The sequence below is a fragment of the Antrostomus carolinensis genome, unplaced genomic scaffold, assembly GCF_000700745.2.
Source record: "Antrostomus carolinensis isolate BGI_N321 unplaced genomic scaffold, ASM70074v2 scaffold1864, whole genome shotgun sequence".
Lineage (NCBI taxonomy): Eukaryota > Metazoa > Chordata > Aves > Caprimulgiformes > Caprimulgidae > Antrostomus > Antrostomus carolinensis.
Window position 1 is genome coordinate 14,910 of NW_010308470.1, and position 23,244 is coordinate 38,153.

Consider the following 23,244-nt stretch of genomic DNA (forward strand, 5'->3'; position numbering starts at 1 on the left):
CTTTCCCTAAGCACCCATACCTGACCATCAGCAGACACAGGACACTGATTTTTTAGGAAGAGGGTTGTTTTGATATTCTCAGTATTGAACCTCTTAGCTGTTTGATAAACTTATAGCTTCTAAAACTACTGATGCAGTTGAGATTATATTTTAATTAATTGCCTGTCTTCCATTGAATATTCTTGCTTCTGTAATGTCAACTAAGGGTGTCTAACTTCATGCAATCCATGGTCCTTTGTCACATGTCCTCATATTCCCACTGATTATATCTCCAACTTAAACATCAGTAATCTCTTCAACCTCTTCTCATGACACATTTTGTTCAGCTCTAGTCCCTTCCCTGACCCTTATGAACACTTACAAATAAATATTCAGGATGATGGAACAGGAACTGGTACATACAAGAACAATTAATAAAGTTTTTACCATGCTATGCACCCTATGTTTAATTGCTTTCATCTGCTTCCACTGTTGCCCAGGAGATCTCCAGTAGGCCACAGCTCCACCAGAATGCTACCAGTATTACACAGCTGCTCTGCTTCGTCTGGGGTTTATGACTTTCGGAGCATTTCTCTTATGCACAACCAACACTTAGCTTGCTTAATTGTGCTGTGAAGTTCCTCACACCCCACTCCAGCCTCAATGAGAGAAAAACTGCAAAACTTACCTATTAACTACTGACCCTAGAAAGCGAGAGCCAAACTTTATTCATAGTTACGGCATCTGATACTGGTGTATTTTAGGCTGACATTTTAAATTTACTACTTAATATCTTTTATTATTTTATGTTTAAAAGTCTTGTGGGTTTTTTATAACTTAATTTCTAATATATATATATATTTTTTTTTTTTTTTAAGGTTCATGGTTATAGCCCAGAACACCAAACAAATACTGTCAATTCCTTCTGTGTACACACACCCAGGAAACAATTTCAAACAGATAATTTTCAAGGTGTTTGGCTGAGCCAGTCTGCAGTAGAGAAACAAACATTTCTCCACAGGGAAGATGCTGCAACGTTCTGGTGATCTGCTAATGCCAGGTTTCCACTTCCATTGATTTTGTGGATTCTGATTCTGAACATTGAACAGCTGCAGCAACTGCCTCCCATTCCTGCCTGCTGCTGTCCCCTCTCTGCTGGACCTATTTGCCCGCTCAGCACAGAGGAACACCCCCATCTTAAAGCCATTCCACTTCATCACCCAGATTTCCATTCCAAACATACCCTAAACTGATCATTGAAGTGTAGACATTGGGTTTTGCAGTTCATTCTTGTTCATTCTGACTGAGATATCAACCTTCAAGCTGGCAGAGAAAGTTCTCCTCAACTTTTATTCCTCTGAAAAAAAAGTCTCTTTTCCAGAGAAATATATAAACCTATTTTAGGATGCAAACTCCTAAACTGATACCTGACTAGTACTGGGGTAGCTACAAAAGAAGGCAGAGATAACGATATCAAATAAAAGGAAAAGAAAACCTCAAAACATTTCTACTTCAAATGTATGATTTTACTAAAAATAATTTGCCAATCTAGTATCTTGGGGGAAGGTCCATATAAAAATCCACAGTACTCTGATTCTGATAATTTTCAAAAAAATTATATTCATCTTATTTCTTAGGAATGCAAATCAGACATCTGAAATGAAATGTTATTCTCTCCACTTCCTTCTACTTCTCTCCAGTGCCCTTGCAGAGCAGGGTCTTGTTTCACAGCATGTTTGAGTGGCCCACAACATGCCAATGTTTCCTTAGTCTGGACAAAAGGCATTAAATAGTAACGCCTGTTGAATCAAATATCCGAACACTAAGTGATTAGTGTTACCAGGCTGAAGGTAGGGATTGAATCAAAAAACCCAGCCCTAAAACAACCTACCTTGCTAGATATTTAGGCTTGAGGATACTCTATTTTTCTATTGAAGCCAAATTTGTTGAAAAAGACACTGTTAAAGATGTTTCCTTTAGAAAAACTTAAATTCTAAACTTACCATTTTTGTGGCACCTTATAGCACTCAGACAACTATTCTGTCATGCTTTCTCACTAGGAATTTTGCAATTGTTTATAAGCACATTTTCACTAAAAGAACAAAGGAGTGTGTGCCCCATTTCATATAGAACTCTGATCCAATATAATTTTTCTCCTTTTAAAGACAATGCATTATCTAATTATTTTAAATACAGCATAGTATACAGTTTGTAAAAAACAACACCTCTCTTCTTGCTGTATTTAAGCTGTCAAATAAGGAAAGCTATTAAGGAGGTCTATAAAAAAATAGGACTGTACAGCTGTGTTTTAGGAGTGAGACTTTTCACAGCATATTAATTTTTGTATTATACATCATTCTTTATTAGTTCTTGAAACATATAAAATTGACAGCCTCCTCTTTTTAAGCAGAAGGTGGAACTTGGCTAATATTTTATAAATCTGCAATAAAACGTGGCTATGATTAACTTTCCAAAACTGACAATGAAACCTATGCCTCTGCCATCTCCTGAAAATGACAGACTTCATCTTAATTGTCATGAATCAATTCTCTAGTCTAAACCCTAATCGCTATCTTAAAGCTTTGGAAATGGCTTTCATCAACCCAGCCTCACATACTTTTAAAATCACTTAGCTTTAGAGTAATGTATTTAACTCTTTTCAGACTAAGAAAAATCAAATCCTGCTAAGGATGGAATCCAGAGCACACTGACAATCACCTCAGCTTTCTGCATAACAGCAGTGACCTTGGGCCACAATTAAAAGTGTCTCACTCCTTACATTCAGCTGCTGTCCCTGCAGCACAATTTGTTTTCCATTTTCCATTTTCTCTGCCTCACTCTCTAACCCACTACAACTGCTATCTGGAAACCACTGACAGCAGAGCTGTGAAGGTGCAAACCATGAAAATTTAAAACTTTTCTTAAATCCTGGCATTTTGAGACAACATGCCTAGTCAGAAGAACTCATCCATGACTCTGGGAAGACTCAACCTCACCCACTTCTCCCCACCTTTGGATATGATTTCTGTCCCTTTTACATGAACACCAAACCCATAACACTTCAATACAGCCGTATGAATCACCACTCTAAAAATACTCCTATTGAAACCATATCTGAACAAAACCCAGAAAGGCAGACAGAAGAACTGGCTACTAATTCTCAAGACCAGTCTAAAAATCATTAAAAACAATTGTGGAGGGAAGGGCTGGCAGTCCACTGACAGCAGCATGAATCACTCTCTTCTGTATCGACTACAAAAATGAAGATCTACATTTTTAATGTAATTTTTCTCACTAAGAACATAGAGGAACTTAATTACTTGTTGCAAGCAACCCACTTTCTACAGATGTATAGTCATTCTGGATGGACAAAGAAGTTTTCAACCTCATCGTGAAGCAAAAGAACAAACTACTTTTGATGGGGAGGTGGGAGGGGGGAGTGCACAAAAAGGAGGCAGCAGCCAGGAGGCTGAGTCACAAAGCAACACAAAAAGACAGTACAAGAAGCGTCCCACAAACATACACACGTGCATGTGCTTGCCAGAGCAAGCTTCTAATCCTGGAACAGAATACCCTGGTTTAGCTGGTGTAAAAGACAACAGGAACACGCAAGGACACTAATCCCACAAGGATACGTGACACACTACACATACCCATCTGTGTTCGTGGACATCAGGTGCCTTCAAAGAGAACTCTTTGAATTGGTTTATGTCAGGGCAAACAGCTCGACAATTCAAATACAGTAATTCATTACCAAAAAGTAATTGTTGCCCTTACATCACATGGGCAAGTAGCAAAAGGACCACATCATGACATCAGGGGCCAACTACATTTATTAGCAAAAATAAGAGAAAAGGAATTCTACAATTTGGCAAGAGCCTTTCTCTTTCTTCCTTGTATTTGTAGAATATGAGATTTAAGACCTAAGAGGTGGGGGGATTCAGAAAATAATGAAATACTGAAATGTGTAGCTACTCCAAGTACAAATTAAAAAAATAAGACCATGTAATGCCCATCATTTACTTTTTAGAGCCAACTATTTGGAAATGGAAAGTCACTAAAAGAAACATCAAGACTTTATATTTAGAGCAAACATGTCAAATATATAAAACCTTGACATTTTGTTAGGTCAGGGCCAAGTTTTCTTTTTAAAGAGCTGAAAAAACTATAGCAAATATTTACTTTTTCATATATTTAGCATAATTTGAAATTATGTCTTTTATATATATTTTGCTTATCCACTACTATGTAGTGTAGTCATGTCTACATGTGCCCAAATGCCCTGGTTACCATCTGAAGTGCAAAAGAAAAGAGCAGAAGATCAAAAAGCACAGTAATTCAGGCTATAAGTATATTTCATAATTTTTTTCTTTTAATTTACAAATGAAAGATTAGTATGTTTTGTGAAGTACACATTTATGACCAGATTTGACAAAGCAAAAAAAAAAACCCCAAACAACCCAGTACTTCAATACTGCAGCTGCAATTCTGTATTTGGAGTTATAGCCAGTTAGATATCTAAATATGTGCATCTTCTGAATACATAATACATTGCAAATATTTACAAAACTGTATTTGCAGATGGTGGGCTTTGGACCCCTTTACAGATTCTGGCCTTGAGACATAAAATTTTTGAAGTAGACCATGTATTTCACCAAAACATCTCTCAGTTTCATTCTAACGTGCTATAGAAAACAGTGACCTGAAACTGGAAGGAACAGACAACTTCATGAAGACAGACACACATTGAACAGTAAAGAGAAAATGTATACTTACACTTGAAATATCAGTTATACCATAACCTTATACATTAAATTCCAAGAGATAAAGTGAAGGAATGAGAGCTTTTTGTATCAAAGTAGAATGGGTCATTTCCTTAAAGTATTTTTATACTGCTCTTTCTGCATAATGCAGCTTATATGCTAGAAATAAAGAAAATGGTAAATGGTCCCTAAAATCTGCTCTACCATTTTTTTCTAAACCTGCATATATGACTGTTTTCATTCTTTTGTAATAGGAATAAAATGCCAAGTACCTTTCTTTTCATGAAAAATAATGACGTGGCAATAATTTGGAAACTTATTAATGTCTATAGAGTAGAAAACTGGAGTGAGTATTTGCTCAGGTCTAATTCAATCCCCATTCACAGTAAGTGGAGCCTTTCAGAAGACCTGTCAGGAACACAATGGGATCCACATACAGCTTTCAGTTGTAAAATCTTCTTAATACACATTTGAAGAAAAAGGCATTTGAAGGACTACTACACTGTATTACTCTGCATTTGGAAATATTTATCTGTTTTCTGGACAAGGAGAAAGCCAAATCCTCACATCAAAATGTCCCTTGTAATCCAGCGCAAACATATTTTACTTGCATGCATATTAAATGAATTCATTACAATTTGTATTTATTACTTTACTGCAGTAGGGATGACAGGACCTCCACAGTACAGATTGGAATAGACCAATTTATGAAGAAACCACAGTTTGAAAATCTCTGATGACCACTGCAACGGGAAAAACGGAATGGGGAAACAAATGGAGGAGCAAATATAATTCATATTATTAATGAATCTGTGGGTGAACTACAGCATACATTGCTTTTAAACCCAAGCTCATCAACTTAATCATGCAACTGTTAGCATTATGTACCAACTCTATATAACTGAATGTCTCAATATTGGGATGTCCTCAAGAACCATTAGTCAGTTAAACTGTTGGTTTCCCATGTCACAGGAACAGCAGCACAGAAAGAGGACTCTGAATTTAGCACAGAGCCCATTAGAGTAAATTAATGAGCTACATATATGTTTTAGTTTCCACCTCCCCATTTAGTGGGAGAATTACTGGCTTCAGGGATGGGCAAACAGGTATTTTTCACATTTGCATTATGTTTGAAATAAATTTTGAGAAAAAATTAGTATATTTACAAGACAAATGTAAGGGTATATTTTACTATTCCTTTCCCTCTAGGATTTATGTATATTTTGAAGTGTTATTGCTAGCAACCCAAAAAAAATACAAAACCAGGTAAGCTTCATGTATGGTAGTAAGGCTCCTCTTTCACAGGCTGGTTCAAGATGGCTTCAACTCCGTAACTACAAGAAAGTGCTTGTAATGTTACACTTTAATTACTGTATATTATCACAGTTGAGAATAGCAAGGAAATGTACTCTAAATAACTAAAAGACAACTGTTTGCATAGTAAGCATATGTAAATTTAAAACTTTGGACAAATTTGAGAGTTATGTGTCACCATGACTGGGATATGTTCAGTTGGTCTACGTTGGCACAACAGTAGTTCAGTTTCTAACCCAGTGTCTAGTCTGATAAAACACTCAAAACCACTGAAGACATGAACTTCCATTTCTGCACACTGGAAATGGAAAACACACTGATCTACTGCTTCTCTTGCCTCCCTCCCAAAGCTATTTGATACAGTGGATAATCAGACACGGTATTAGACAATGAGACAGATGTGTACTACAGGATGGGAGCAACAACTTTCACCATCTGATTTTCTAATTTCAAAAAATATTAAAATATACATGTAGATTGGTAGTAAAGAAGGTGTGCACAAAACAAAGAATTAACCAGGAGACCTGTTTACCACTTATGGGAGCAGGAGTAAAACCCAGCCCTAGAGAAGACATCACTTTTGTCTCAAATACCAACACTGGATTAAAGAATCATACAATTAATAGATCCTAAACTGATTCAAGCTTTATGCCAGTGTCTCAGCCTCACTAGAAAAGCAACATTGTTAAATCAAGACAACCAAAATCAAGACAAAGATCTGCTGAAAGTAGAAGCTTAAATGTCTGACTCTGAGTAAGCGTATGGAGTTGGAATCACCGAAACTAGGTACACAGTGTAGAGACAGGCCTGTGCAGGATGAGGGCACAAGTCTATAGCTATGCACCCAAATAACCAGTACCTTTTCCTCAAGTATAAAGAACCTATAAGCACTCACTGAACTCATGCCTGGTCACAGAAGACACTCCTTACAACAAAGTTGTTGTATGCATGCAATGGAATCCTTTAAAAAAATTTGATTTATGCATCATCTGAAACTAATTTTTCCATCTTTAAATACATATCTAATTATACATATAATCCTTTTTTTAATATATATGTGTGTGTATATATTTAAGCCATAGAAACCAGGAATAGAACTGCATTTAGAAGTTTTTTTAATAAATTTTTACAAGTATATATGGAATGGGGATATTTATAGTATAGCACTAACTCATAACCATATGGCCAGAATAATCAGTAACATACAAGTTTTTATGCTAGTTATACTCTAAAAGTCTACAGGTAATTTTTTTAGGCAGTGAGAAATGAATGTATTTATTTCACAGCCATGAAACTGAGGTCCTTTGGTTAGCTAGCCTGAGACTGAATTAAAAATTTAGTCAACAGCATCTAGGTCAATATTGCAATATCAATATAGGTTTGTATTGAAGCTTTTCTATTTTTCAATCAATTTTCATTTATATATTTCACGTTGATAAGGCGTAAAAGAAAAACATTTGTCTTATCAGCCTTTTACAATAGATGAAGAGAGCATAGAACTGGAAGGGAAATGAAGGTCATCAGTCCAGCACTCTAACCATAGGCAGAGTTCAAAGACACCAAAATGCCTCCTGGCTAAAGTTTGTCTGACCTTTCTATAAAACCTTATAGGATGGAAAATCTAGAGTCTTCCTAGATGATCTATTTTCCTATCTACATTGTCTTTGTTACACTTGTTACACAAACAAACAAACAGTACCTGCATTTCACAGGTGATGAAACAGAGACAAGATAGTGACATGACTTGCTTGACATCACACATAAGAATGGCACATACAGGAATCTAACAAGCTTATTCTCAGACTACCTTATTGTGTCACACTGCACTCCACGGTCTTCATCCTGAAACATCCTGAACCCATAGTCCCTGGTGTACTATGGGTTGCTCATAACCACTACTAATTTACAGTCATCTTTGGGGTGTAACATAGCAAGTGTTTAAAAGCAGTTCATGCTGCTTTGTGCTACAGAAGAAAAATATTATTTTCTATGGAATCTGGAGGAAAACAAAATCTAAGCAAGAAAACATAACTACTCCAGTAGGGAATCTAATCAGAACAGTAGAGATGACCAACAATCTTTAAAGTTACACTACTCTTGTTAATCTAAAGGATTAAAAAATATCAGTAATTTGAAAGATAGTTCTCTAAGGGCTCTTAACACAATCTGTGTTGAGATAATTGGCAACAACTCAGAAAATACTATTATCTGTTGAGATGCCACCCCAGTTGCTCCAGTATTTGCAGCATTCTTGGATTTTCACAAAAAGTAAGAGGCTCAGTTCTGTTTAGTTTATGACACACATCTAGCCTATACCCAAAAGTGGGTAAAAGTAGCTTTCCTGCTTTAACATATTTAGTGTCTAGTCTAGGCAACATAAAAGAAAACAAACTATAAATAAAGAGGTACATAAGTTCTTAAACTAGAGCTGGAGGGGGGAGAAGAGCTGGGACTTGTCTTCAAGATGCTACTCCCTCTCTCCCATATTTCAAGAGATTAATAAAGATATTACAAGGAAGGAAAGTGAGGGAAAGGGAGAAGTTTGTAAGACAAAGGAAGGAAATTAAGTACCTGTAATTTGTCAGAGAGAAAGCAGAAAGTTTGTGTGCACATGCGAACAGGTTATGCTGTTAGCACATTCCAGTGATAAGTTATATACATCAAGACTATAAAAAGTATGTGGAAAAGACAAAAGCCTATTAGATCCCAGGAGCGAAAGGTAGAAGTTGATTGTGGGGTTTTCTCCCCGAGGGCGAGCAGAGAGTCAACAGTCTTTCGAATGTGACGAATATCCGACTGCAGGATGTCATACGGAGAGCAGAGGTCAGCCTATCCCGAAGGGCAGCCATTAGAACAGAAAAAAACAGTGCATAAAATTAAAAATACAAAAATAGAAAAATATTGATAAATAAACTATCACAATATTCTAGCATTAACATGTAGGAATAGTTTCTTCATAGTATTGCCTTAGTCACTAGACACCCCAGCTTTCTTTTAGTTCCTCTAAATACTCAAGCTATCGTATAATATCAGAATGTTGAGGCAGAAGAGCTCAGTCCTTCAAATCCTTCCAAAATTACATCCAGATTCACAAGGGTAAGGAGGTGCCTGTGATCCACTCATTCCAATGAGATCTGCACACCTTTGTCCATCTGGGCCTTATTCAAATTCTTAAACGGAACCAGATGTAAAATCTTACTTACATAATAGCAAACAGTGGGTTAGAAAGCTGTTAAAAGCACAAGCAGCATCAATATGAAGTCTCAAGAAAAAGCATGTAAAGAAATTGTTAGAAATATGCAAGATTCTCTAAACATAATATACAAGCTAAAACTTGGTATTCAAATATCATCTTAAATGATACCCTGGGATGGAAACTGAAAAAGTCAAGGTAGAACTAACTATACTTAATTTTAATCAAGTTTCTAAACTGAAAAATTTGACACTAAATTCCTTAGGCAGCATTTTAAAAGTCATTAGCACGTTAGATTCCCATACTTTTTTGGAAAGTATCAATGACTTCATGTAGCAGCTTACTCTAGACTGGCTTTACAAAATGAACTGTAATATGTAATAATAGTATCAATATGCATACACAATATTTAACATTAAAATCAAAGCAAGCAACAACTAGTACTTTCAAAATGCAATCTAAGATATACCATTTTACATTGAAAATCAGGCCTTACTCTCAGCAAAGATGGTGAATATTTACAGAATAAAACTATAGGAAGTAAAAAAGAGATCCTCTCCTACAGAGGAACACTATGTTTCTTTAGTAGCTTTTCAGTTTCACTTGCTTAATGAACTGACAATGCACCCAATAAATGAAGACTTGAAAGTTCAGATGTCTGTTTTCTGTTAGTGCAAAGTTTCAAGGTCTAGTTGGCAATAAATTAAACTTCAAAATAATTTAAAAGCCCTTCTATCCTGAAAAGTGACTAGTGAAACTGGAAATAAGAACTATCAGTCATACACAAAGAAAAAAGTTACACCTTTTTTTTCCCTTTTTCTTTTTTGCTTACCATGCCTGGTTCTAGCTTTCACAGGAGTTAAAAGCTACAAAATATTATTTTTGTTACTTAGGCCAGCAGATACCGGGGGGGGAACCAACCTGTCTACCAACAACATTGTCATTTTTACAGTCCTTTTTCTTAATTTTTTCAACTCAAAATTACAGTGCAATAATAAACTACAGTGCAATTGTATTTGGCTTTTTCTAACGGGTGAAAACTCACAGACAGAACAAAGCATGCTGATCTTGTTTAAAAATGGGATAGGACTAGTACTACATTCAAGAACATCCACACCCACAAGCTGCTTACCAGAGAAACTAGTTTAAGGGCAAACAAACCACTCACTCATGACCATCAACTACGTCATATATTGTACTTTTATCCAAAACACCAATAAACCGAGCAAATGCTGGATTAATTTTTAAATCGCATAGAAGCTTTAATACCTACTTGTTGCAAATATATCCCCAAAATAAGTATCTAAGATACATTGAACTTAAATGTATATACAAAATTTCGCAGAACTTTAAAACAAGGAGTTTTTAATAATTTTTGTCCAAACTGCTCCCCCTGCCCCCAACAGTCCCTACTGCAGTCAAAGAGGGAACGAAGCAATTTCAGAGTTAGAGAATAAGAGCTGGTAAATAGGTTGATTTTTTACAGAGACTGAAGAACTTGCTCATCAGAAATTAACATACTAAGCAGTACACAGGAGAAGCTAAAGTGTACAAAAACAGCCAACACATGCAGAAGAAACTTCCTATGGGAACTGCCTTGCTGTGCTTTAGTGCTATTCAGTGAAATCTGGGGAATGTCTGATCATTTTTGCTTATATTTTGTGTTCTGTGATAATGGGTAATTTGGGGTTACATTCACACCTTATTAAATAAAATGTGTTTATTGTATGTATTTTAAACTTCTGTAATATAACTCTAGGGTTTTTTTTAAATATAAAAAAATATAGCTTTTCAGTAATGGTGGACATATTTCCACTTAAGTTACCAGAATTTTACAGAAGCTGTGAAATGAAAATACCAAACTAAAACATGACATAATGAAATAGTGAAAAAGTACACAACCCCAACCCAAAGTCTCAAAGATAACCAATCAACCACCCATGCATCCATTGTAAGCACTGCTCTTTTCATTTAGGAGACTGAAATTCTTACTAGTAAGAACTAAAAAGATACTTATACTTAAGCATTAAATTCATGGACTGACTAGTTATGACTATGAAGCTACATGATTAAATTGTACAGCTGCCAAAAACATGCACACAGAATAAACACAGTAAGATGGAGGTGGAATGACAAAAGCATAATCAGCTGGTTGTGTGCACAGACCACCCTCATCTACATGCTCCTGCAGTGACTATGAAAACAGAGAGCATTTCCAAACCAACCTCCTCAAAGTTTGACTCCCGTAAAAAAAGTTAAGAGTAAGCTTGCAAAAGTGCATTAAAGAAATGAAGTCTGTAGTGCATGTGCACTATGCTCAAAACATAAATGAAATGAACCTCAGAATGATGCTTTCAGTGCTCTAATCAACAGCACACTGAACCACTTAACTCCATACTGTAGGCCAAGTAGTGTACATTGCCAAGCACAGAACAAAAGGGCGTAGAAAGGAGTCATACCTGGTAAAACTTACTGCAACTTCATGGATGTCTCACGATGAAACTATGGAGAAGTAACTGATTATGTGAATTGATCAGAAAACAAGTGTAAATGGCAATGAAAATATACCTTGCATTAAACTGAGAAACACTATTACCAGTTGAACAACTAATAGATGGATAGAAGATAACGCACTTGACACACTCTGCTTCGATGCTTCTTTTACTTTGTTCTGCCAGGTTTAGCACACAAAAACCTCCTTTTTTTCCCCTGTTTGTTTTACTCAATTAGCAATTCCTACACTAACGCAAATCTTAGAATTTTAGAATAATTCTGGCTGATGTTGCATCACAGTGGAGTTAGTCTGCAGAGGAGGGGATGAGATGTAGTAACAGCTCCCGTTTGCAGGACTTGCAAGTCACAGGAAGGGGCACAGCTAAGCCTGCTGTAATCTGAATCTTAATATGATGATTTGAGATCAAAAAAGCCATTTCTTGTTATCACTCTTTTACGTTCAGTATATGTACACCAAGTAGCTGACTGAAAATTCTAGGTATGGAAGAAGTCTCTCCTTCCCACCCAAGAAATAACTTGTCCCACTAAAACCTGCTGCACCGCTACTGACGTGCTGGAACACAGAAGCTCAATAAACCTCCTGTAACAACTGGCTGTGAAAGATTTCATTTTATCACTACCTTCTATCAACAGGAATTACCATTCCAGTATTAATCATGATAACTTAAGTCTACCTTTCTTTCAAGCTATATCAAGATTGACAAGGTGTATCTGTGTATTTGGGGAAAGTCTTCCTTTTTAAAAATAACTCTTCCTAATTTCTCTGAGCTTAAAAGGCTCCATAAAGGGTCAAAAGATGCTCAAGTATCTAAACTGTTTAAGATACTAGTGTAAGTTGCAGATCATAAAAACTAATTTGTGTCTTTATAAAAAGAGAACTTCTGCATTTTGGCTCACAACCGTTGAAATTACTTTGTTCAATTTCTTTTTTGACAAAATGCTTCGAAGGTCCTACTTCTAATAGGCCATATTTGTTCATAATTGAGAACTAGAAGAAATGCAGACCAAAACTTGTAACTTTTGCCTTTCAAATAACACATTGCATTTACAGCTTTGTTTTGGCCTAAATCTCACTTATGATGAAGTATCATTCATCCCACCACAAATCAGTTATTTTTTTTCCATTTGACAGCAATATTTGTTAACATTACTGAAAGTGCATAGGAAAAAAAATGCTGTGTAATATGGATTACCCAAAATAACAACTACCAAGAATGAAAGCTAAAGCTTAAGTTATTGATTTGCAGGTTGAAATGGAATTACTTACTTCTTTTCTACTAGTATGAATACTGATTCTAATGTGGTAACTGACAAGTTGAAGAAAATTATATGAATATTTTTGTCTTTATTTACATATATTGTTACTGGTTTTATGAAAGAGCAGTTGAAACCAAAATACTTCCATAACTTGTGATAATAAATCAGACTCTCCTGATCATTCTTAACACCTCTGGGAAGAGATGTCACTAAGAAGAGTAAAACTGCATTAGAACTGGTACATTTGACACTTCAGAGGCCACACTTAAACACAAAGAAAAATAAATTTTTAAAAAAAGCTTTATCTTTTAAACCCAGAAAGTGTGGGAAGGTGGGTGTGATATAGGGGGACAAGTATCATAGGTGGTGTCATTAGTAGCTTCATACAACATTAACAGTCTACTCCAGCTAATGGCATCATCAAAGTACTGCATTTCAACCTGAATAATGTAGTGGGACAGGCATTTCTGCTTACCACACATCTACTGCCACCTGCTTATTCAATCTGTATCAGCCAAAAATTAGGAGTGTTTGTCATTCTATACCTATTACAGAGGAGATCAGGCAACTTAAGAGTTTCTAGTTAACAGTGTAAGATAAAGTCTTCTTTTGTAGTTTTCTGAATGACAAAGATTGTACCTTTTCTGTTGTATATCTCCTGAGGGGCACAGCAAAGATGTTTTTTGAATCTTCGGGCTTTCAAATGCTTACCTGCCACCATCACTTTCTCACATGAAATAAAAATTTTGTTTTGTTCCAGAAAATTATAGTTTACAAAGATCTCTGATATCCTGGAATAAAAAAAGGCTCTACAGGAAAAGTCAGTGGCAAAACCAGACACAAGTTGCTGGTCTGACGATCCTCACAGCTTTGATAGCCTCCCGGTGCACTAAGAGCCTTGCTATTCAGTTTCTTATTTAAGGGTCAGAATCATACACTGAAAACATCCATTCTGCATACGATCAGGAGCATCATATGGCCATTAATAGAACATGGCACCTATTGTACTGCAATTCTCATCTGGCAGGTAAAGGCTTCCTGACGCCAGCTGGCACACGACTCCAGAATCATCTACATATCAGGTCATTATAAAGAGATGCTCATGTTCCTGAATTATGTATTTGCAATTCTTTGGTAAAGACACCAATTCCTGATGCTTATTATGACATATTTGGATATGGATACCAACTGCATTTTCTACATTTGGATGAAGTTTCCCAGGATCATTCTGGGGAAAGCAATTTTGACCCAAGAATTGAATGCTGAAAGTCACAGAAGTAAGAGACCCTGCACATCAGCACAACACAGTAATTACTTAGCTATTTTCTTGTTTTCGTCTTACATGATTTGACAGGATATTATTTAAAACCTGTGGAGGTCAGGAAATAGCATGTACTCTATTCCATTCTGTAAACAACTAAAAAAAAAAAATAGTACCAGGAACTAGTGAAAATTTTAAATCCTTAAAAAAAACTCCAAGCAGCAGAATTTCAAGTTAATTCTCAAGAACTAAATATGGACACAATTGTTACAGAAATACCTATGGGTATTAAGATATCCATAAGTGGAACTTACAACTTTCCCATAAGATGCTTGTTTTAAAAAAAAGGAAATAAGTCACTGCATTCCTTTAACTGGTTTTCCCAGTGGTAGTTAGGCAATGTAAAACTCACCAACCCAAAGCAGCATTAAACACACCATCTGTAGTTCTTTAAAAACTGTCATACTTGCTCTCATACAACTTTGTATTTCCAATACACGTCCCTCCAGCATGCAGCAAAATTATATCATTTACCACCAACTCCGCAACATGATGGATTTTCACAATATATAGTAAATATATACATTTGTAAATTACCAACAGCTAATAAAAAAATCTATTGTAAATTCACAGTTGCAATCTGTTCATTTAATGTTTAAGTGAATCAGTTTTTCCTCTCAAGAGAAGTAAATGCGTATTTAGATTCAAAAGGATGGTTATTTTATAAATCAGATTGATAAAATCTGGCCTTGTGTTTAATGCTCTATGCAACTCTGCAACAAATATAATTTAATAAAATCCATTTAAAAATGTCTGTTCATAGAAAATAAAAAGGTATTTTTCCAGAAAGATTACTTATAGAAATCCAAAATAAAAAAAAAATAAAACCCCAACAAACCTCTGAGTAAAGGCTTAGCTTACCCATCTGTAATATGGTAATATGGCACTGCAAGGATCTTTGTAATTTTTTCTGGGTTATTTCCATTTCTGAAAGATCTCTTGACAACAATGAAAACAGTTCTTGGCCTTTTCTTTCCCAACAGGCTACACTCAGAAAAACCTGACTTGTATTTTAATTCACTGAATAATTTATGATGCATCAGAAGACAATGAATTTTAGGGTAGCTTTAGAAACACTCCATGTCTACAAGCCCATAGCACTGAGATTTTGATCTTCTCTGAAGTGAAATTTTTCCTTTAATATGAAATCATTTCAACATAATAAATTACATAATTACAAGAAAACTAAATCGATCATTACAGCTTAGAAGCCCGTTCCGTAACACTAAATTCTCACATTACATTTATGATGAACCATTCACTGGAGTTGTAAAAGTCTCCCCCTCAAAATTCCTACAAATAACAAAAATTAACTGTTACTTTTGGTGTCCTCCAAATCAAGTGATAAAATATAGATAAAATATAAGGAACTCAAACTGGAATTCTTTCCTAGTGTGAAATCTTTGCATTACCACCTGCTCCCTGAGAGGGGAGCGAGGGAGATACACACAAAATATCCTTTTGTTTCAGCATTCTTGAAACACATACTAAAAATAACTCAGTCTTAATTACATTGTCATATGTAGGCAACAACACAGGGAAAATATATCATGCAATTTTCTTGTTTTCAGATTAAAAAGGCCTTGTATAACACTTTTACCTTCTTTTGAGGGTCATGTATTTGAAATTAACTTTCTCTTAACAGGTACTTCTAGACCATAAGAGTTTTTGAAATATTCCCAATGGAACTCCAGAATTCATTACATTAGTTAAAAAGATATTTTGCCTATTAATATGAGAATAAATTACATTATTAATACTGTCACTCTTAAATGAAAAACAGAAAACTCTAAGGACTGCAATTTCACTACTTCCAACTTCTGAAATGCATCTACATACCAGTACAACCTTACTCATACACACATTCCAGACTTAACACACAATGGTTTCCTTCACATCACTGCAGAAGTGTTTCAGCACAACAGATGAATGTTGTAAGTCGCTTTTACAATGCATACTATAGAGTACTTAATATTGCAAAAAAAAGAAAAATCAATAATTAAAACCAATGAAGCCCATATTCTAAAAGCACTAGGTAAAAATGCAGTTTTGTATAAAAAAAAAAAAAACAGGAAACTTTTGACTAATTACATATTACCTAATTACCGTATTCCTTTTTTATTTTCCATGGCAAAGACAAGGACATATTTAGGATAATAATGAACAACTAATTTAAGACAAAATTTGCAATTCTTAAGTGCTATGACATGAGCCATCTAAATGCACTAAAGTAGTATTAAATTACATTATTTAAATATTTTTTTAAATTATACGTCTTTATAGCTAAAAAAACTGTAGTTCATAAAGTTATCCTTCAGCTTTAAAGTAAGTTTTGCATTTTGATCATCTAGAAATGACAGTTAATTAAATTACCTCTGGTATCCCCAGTTTTCTACATGCATCTAGAAAGTTTTCCACATTTCTCCTGCATTTGGCCATGCTAAGTTTAGGCTGTAAAAACAAGAAAAAATAGTTTATGGCAAAAGAAGTCAATAACATTCATTCAGTCAATAAATTCACCTATTGCATTATTCTTGTACTGATACACCTTTTCCATATTTCTCCTGAAAACAATGCATAAAATTCTGCCCAGCTTTTTTTTCTACCACGCTAAAAACATCACGCCTACAAATATGATCTGAGTACCTAAATTGTGGATGCCATATGCTTTTACTTAGTTATCAAAGTCACCAGCACATTTAGATCTCTACTTGTTCACATCCACCTTATGAGGTTTTAAAACATGCCTCTTAATGATGATTTGTTCCAGACAACATTGATTTTCTGGACAGCAATCAAACTGATGAAGGATTTCAACATACATCATGGGGAATAAACTTAACTAATTAACAGGATCTTACTATTTAAACATTTTATGTACTCACAAATGTATAGTAACTATACACAATTCTAATGTTTCTGAAGAAGAAATTTCCTGTTACTGTAGAATTTCAAATACTTCCCATAATTTGTCTCAGTCAGGACTATTCACCCAATAGTTATAGGAATATAATGTTACAAAAACAAAAAAACACCCAAACTCACTATTTTACTTTTTCAATGCAAGATGTGAAACAATGGTAACTCCTGTATATCCAATTAAACCAAGAATTCAGTCTTGTAGCAGGAACTTTAAAGAATTTATTTTCTAGCCTAAAGTAATTTGAAGGCTATTTCAAGCAAGATAACATCATAAATATAAAGTTGAAACAAAATGAAAATGGATTTTAAATCTTTGCTTTTTTTTATAGAAAACACCACGAGACTTAAAAAACCCAAACAAATGAACATACAAAACAAAACCAAAACCAACAAAACAGCAACAAAACTCCAGAAATTCAAGTTTGTATATTTTGGCAATATCGTATTTTTAACAAAGATAGCAGTAATTTAAAACCAAGCAACAGTAAAAAACTCCACTAGGAAAAAAAAAGGCAGATAGTCTAAAAACATACAAAACTTCTTCAGAGACAGACTGGTATCAGAAATCCGAAAAAAAGATCTGGCCAAGAGAAAGACATCAATAAACAGAGAAAATACTAAGAAAAATAAGTTTCAAGAAATGCACATACAGATTACAAAGATTTTATGTCCTGAAATCTTCAGGACCTTAGGTTTGGCAAGCAAATATTAAGCCACTACAGTGCATGTTTCTATTCCATTCTGTCTGCAGGTAAAAGGAATAATTTCTACATTTTACCCAATAGGAAGAATATGCTAAGTGCTGTAAATTACATGACCTCTCTAAGCCAGACACTGTTAAAGGTAACCTCATATTTCTTCAATCAATGAACAAGGCGCTAATTTTAATTTAAAAAGGGTTCCTATAACAAAAACTTGTAATCACAGAATTTCATAGTGTACTGAACAAAAAGTTCATTATGGAAAAAATGTGATCTGTTGCTAGATCAGAGAGGCAGGATAATTTTATTCCCTTATATATGTGTGTGTGTGTACATATTATATATACACACAGACACACACATATACACACAGACATTATACATATAAAATATATAAAAATTAATGAATATTTGAATTTGTAATAATATAAATGTTGCTCCTAACAAAGAACATTTGTTGAACAGCAACCTGTCTTATGTAACCAGGTATCACTTGGCAATTAAACAGTAATTTTTTAAACACTCCAGTGTACCAAGAAACATTCAACTTACTACTGCTGGTGAAGGTACATGAATACTTCCTACAGACCGAGGACGAACGTGATTTACTAAGTGGCAGAGAACTACACCGTCCATTAAAGCAGACCCCAAGTCTTCAGGTAAACAAATCTTTAGCCTTGTTTCAATGTTCTGCAAATAAAGAACACATACACACTTTAGTATAGAAATGGATGAAGGGGAAAAAAAGGGAATATATATCCTCATCTTCTCCCATGCTGTGGACACATAGCCAGTTTTACAGCTTTGGTTTACCAAGAAACACACTACCTTTATATAACTAATTCTTTAAAAACTGAAACCCAACCTCCTCTAACCTATGTTGGTCACTGAGTTATGTAAACTTCTTTAAAAGAACTCAACACTTCAAAAGCTGTTGTCATAATATGCATTTATTTTTATATATACCTATAAAAGCACATATGTATGCAATTAGCCATGTGACTGTACTACATGTGGCTCCTTCCTTTCACCATTCCTCAAGTCTTCTACTTATGCATTGCATATTTTCTTTATCACTGGCACTCTGCATCAGAACCACACTGTGTTAATCACTGTAAAAGGCAATCTTTTTCCTAGGAGCCTAAAAATTACTTAGGAAGCATTAGAATGATCAGAAAGACAGGTAAGGTAAGGCAAAACATTCAGATATAAAAGAGAATTTTGGGATACTTATTAAGTAAAACTGAAATCTCATTGAAAAGAATCTGATATTGTAAAATAAGAGACTTTTAAAATATGCTGTAAAAGACAACAAACACTGTTTCTATAAATACATTAGCAAAAAAAGCAGGGTCAAGGGAATCTCCATCCTTTACTGGATGCGGGGGGAAACACAGTGACAACGAATGAGGGAAAGGCTGAGGTCCTTAATGCCACCTTTGCCTCAGTCTGTAATAGTAAGAGCAGCTGCTCTTGACCTGGTACAGCACTTAGACACACACAAGTCTATGGGGCTGGTTGGGATCCACCGAAGGGCACTGTGGGAGTTGGCAGAGGTGCTCACCAAGCTACTTTATTTATCAGCAGTCCTGGCTAACTGGGGAGGAACCAGTGGACTGGAGGTTAGCAAATGTGACACCCATCTAAAAGGGTCAGAAGGAGAATCTGGGGAACTACAGTCCTGTCAGTCTGATGTCAGTGCCAGGAAAGGTTATGGAGCAGATCATCTTGAGTGCCATCATGTGACATGTGCAGGACAACCAGGTGATCAGGCCCAGGTAAAAGGCAGGTCCTGCCTGACTTATCTGATCTCCTTCTATGACAAGATTACCTGTTTAGTAGATGAGGGAAAGACTGTGGATATTGTCTACCTAGACTTTAGTAAAGCCTTTGATGCTGTTTCCCACAGCATTCTCCTGCAGAAACTGGCTGCTCATGGCTTGGACGGGTGTACTCTTCACTGGATGGAAAACTGGTAGGATGGCCAGGCCCAAAGACTTGCAGTGAACAGAGTTAAACCCAGTTGGCAGCTGGTCATAAGTGGTGTTCCCCAGGCTCAGTTTTGGGGCCAGTACTGTTTAATATCTTTATCAATGACAGGATAGAGTACACCCTCAGTGAGTTTGCAGATGACACCAATCTGAGCAGGAGTGTTGATCTGCTTGAGGGTAGGAAGGCTCTATAGAGGGATCTGGAAAGGCTGGATCAATGGGCTGAGGCCAATTGTATGAGATTCAACGAGGCCAAGTGCCAGGTCCAGGCACAACAACCCCATGCAACACTACAGGCTTGGGGAAGAGTGACTGGAAAGCTGCCTGGCAGAAAAGGACCTGGAGGTATTGGCTGACAGCCGGCTGAACGTGAGCTGGTAGTATACCCAGCTTCTCCCAAGTAACAAGAGATATGACAAGAGGAAATGGCCTCAAGTTGTGCCAGGAGAGGTTTAGATTGGATATTAGGAAAAATTTCTTCACCAAAAAGGTTGTCAAGCATTGGAACAGGCTGCCCAGGAAAGTGGTTGAGTCACTGTCCCTGGAGGTATTTAGAAGACATGTAGACGTGGTGCTTTGGGACATGGTTCAGTGGTGGCCTTGGCAGTGCTATGTTTACAGTTGGACCTGATGATCTGAAGGTCTTTTCCAACCAAAATGATTCTATGATTCTATTTGAGAACTATCCAGGGAAAAAACCCTACAATAATATTGTCACATATGATGAGTTTCCTAAATTGTGCTCCAGTCTTGAAGACATTCCAACATTATACTTAGAGACAACTCTCAGATTAACTCTCAGAGATAATTACTTCTATTACCTTAAAATAGGTATTTCTTATTCCTAGTTGAACCTCCTTAATATCATTATTGTCTACTAATACATTACCTCAATGTGTGCTGGGTGTTTCAGATGAGACTAGATTATTCTCTTTAGAATCAAAGGAGAGTGTAAATTGGAAGGGATTTCTGAAAGTCACCTGGTCTAACAAATTTGAAATGAGATCAGAGCCTTGGTTAGCTAAGTTCTGGATATCTGCAAGAAAGGAGATTCCACAACACCTCCAGGCAACCTTTTTCAGTGTTTCATCAAACTTATTGCAAACAATTTTCTCCTTATCACTACTTGAATTTTTTTTCTCTGTAATTTGTGCCACTGCCCCTCATTCTTTCACTGTGCATCTTTGAAAAGCCTGGCTTTATCTTCTCTATTACTACCCTTCAGGCAGCTGAGGACACTCATATGATACTCTCAGCAGTCTTTTCTTCAAGTGAAATAAATCCAGCTCTTAGCTTCTTGCTCATACATCCTTTGTTTGGGTGCATTCACCATGAAGTAGCCTCCACTGAAGTCATATTTTCCCAGTTTTTCTTTCACTAGACACACTAAAGTACTCACATGTATGGTCTCTAGTGTCAAATAAGAGAGTGCATCACGTGTAGTAATATGTTTTGCTTTCACCTTGGATTAATTAATACATTAGAAAACATTTTAGTATGTGAGATATGTACAGAAAGTTATACATAAAGAATATACTTTGAGACTTTTTTCTAAATCTGTTACAAATAGGTTTATAAAAGTTGATTATTAAAAATTCCTTCTCTCAAAAAACTGATTTGCATGTTGGGAGACTACTCAGTATAGATCAGGATGCCTTTTTTTTATGAGCACAGTGCACTTACAACACTATTTCAATACTAGTTCATGGTTTGAGACTAGATTTAATTAAATTAAAATTAAAAATTAAATTAAAAATTAAATTAAAAATTAAAATTGAAGACCTTAAGAAGCGGATCAATTCTCTTTCAATTTTGTCACCATTGAAGAACTGTTCTGTTTTTCAAAATCACCCATACTACAGCAGCAATTTGTTCCACTTAGCACTTCAAAACTATTGAAAGTTTATACTTTGAGTGGCAAAAATCCACCAGTATTTCTTGCTAGACTCTATTGCTCAAAATTAAGTGGAGAATCACTCTTGAAATGACAACTGTCTGAAGTGACTGTGGATGTATACAAAATCAAATGGCTCAAATGGAATAAAAATAAGTATGTCTGAAGAAAAATTTTTATGAAATGGAACAATTTCTGTAAAAACACACCATTCTAAAGAAAAGTGGGGAATGTACAGAAGAAACACCAAAGTTCTCACAATACACAGCTCAGGTGAAGCAGTTGAGCTAAAGGTAACTGTGTATTTAGATTCCTAAATAAGGAACCCGAGTACTGTAACAGTTGTTCCTTTTTGTTTAGTGCCCAACTTGGTTACGGCTACAGGTTCTGTGGAGTCTCACTAAATTCTAACATACCATGAAACAATTCAAAAGCAAAATATATATAACTAATATATATACTAATGGATATGTTTATTCAGTAATATGAACTCAATGACTTGCATGTTCTGGGCTATTTTCTTGTACAGTACATAATAAGATGGTCTGGAGGTTGCTTCTCTCACTAAAGGACCCAGTACACCAAAGTAAACTTCATTAATTCAAAAAATCTCACTATGTGGTTCCAAACAGGGCCCATCTTCTAGCTTCTGTCACCACTCCTTGACTTGTAATCAAACTTCTCACAAGAGACAACAGAACTTTCGTTTCAGGACACAGTGCTTCAGGGTGCGGGCAAAGAAGGACAGTGCATGGAGCTGAAGGTCAGTAACACATTCAACCACTATTACTGTTAATACCTAATACTAATACAGTGTAGAGAGATCCTTATCAAGTCTCCATGACCATGCCTGATACGGTGAACAACCTTGTTCTACTTTTCACTGTGAGAATTAGCTGAGCTAATGCACAAGGCAGGAACCTTGAGGACATTATTTTTAGGAACAATTACTTGGGGACTTGTTACATACTTGTGGTAACTCTTAAAAGAAATGTAAAAAGCTGCATTGATGCTGCTGTCCAGACTATGCCCAGAAGAACTGCATCCTACTGCAGTTTATTTCTGCTACTTCCATTTTCTTCTCCATTACCAATAAGTCTGTCTCATTTAATTCCTGCATCTTGTCCTTTTGGCACAATCCAACTTTAAAATTCGTAATATACTATCTCCAATTAACTATGCTGAATCTTCAGCAAGATCGTTGCTAGAAAATTCAGCAAGACAAAGTAAGATTAGCCTTAATTAATTAATCCAGACTTAAAGCATTTGAGGACCTGAGGTAAGAAAATGAAGATCTAAAAGTCTTCATAGTTCTACATTATACAACCAGCCTTTTAAACACTATTTGGTAAAAAGAGGAAAAAAGTTAACGCTCTTGATTTAAAAATAAACAAT

General features: G+C 35.6%; 1 protein-coding gene across 1 annotated transcript in view; it reads right to left on the reverse strand.

Moving 5' to 3' along the window:
• The window catches only part of LOC104523237 (leucine-rich repeat and calponin homology domain-containing protein 1), a gene marked incomplete at its 5' end in the record, with an annotated part of 44,033 nt that overhangs the window by 1,350 nt on the left and 19,439 nt on the right, over positions 1-23,244 (reverse strand). The window contains 2 exons of the mRNA XM_029084434.1: positions 16,715-16,792; positions 18,517-18,654. Coding sequence (XP_028940267.1) covers positions 16,715-16,792; positions 18,517-18,654 — 216 coding nt within the window. The remainder of the gene's footprint in view (positions 1-16,714; positions 16,793-18,516; positions 18,655-23,244) is intronic.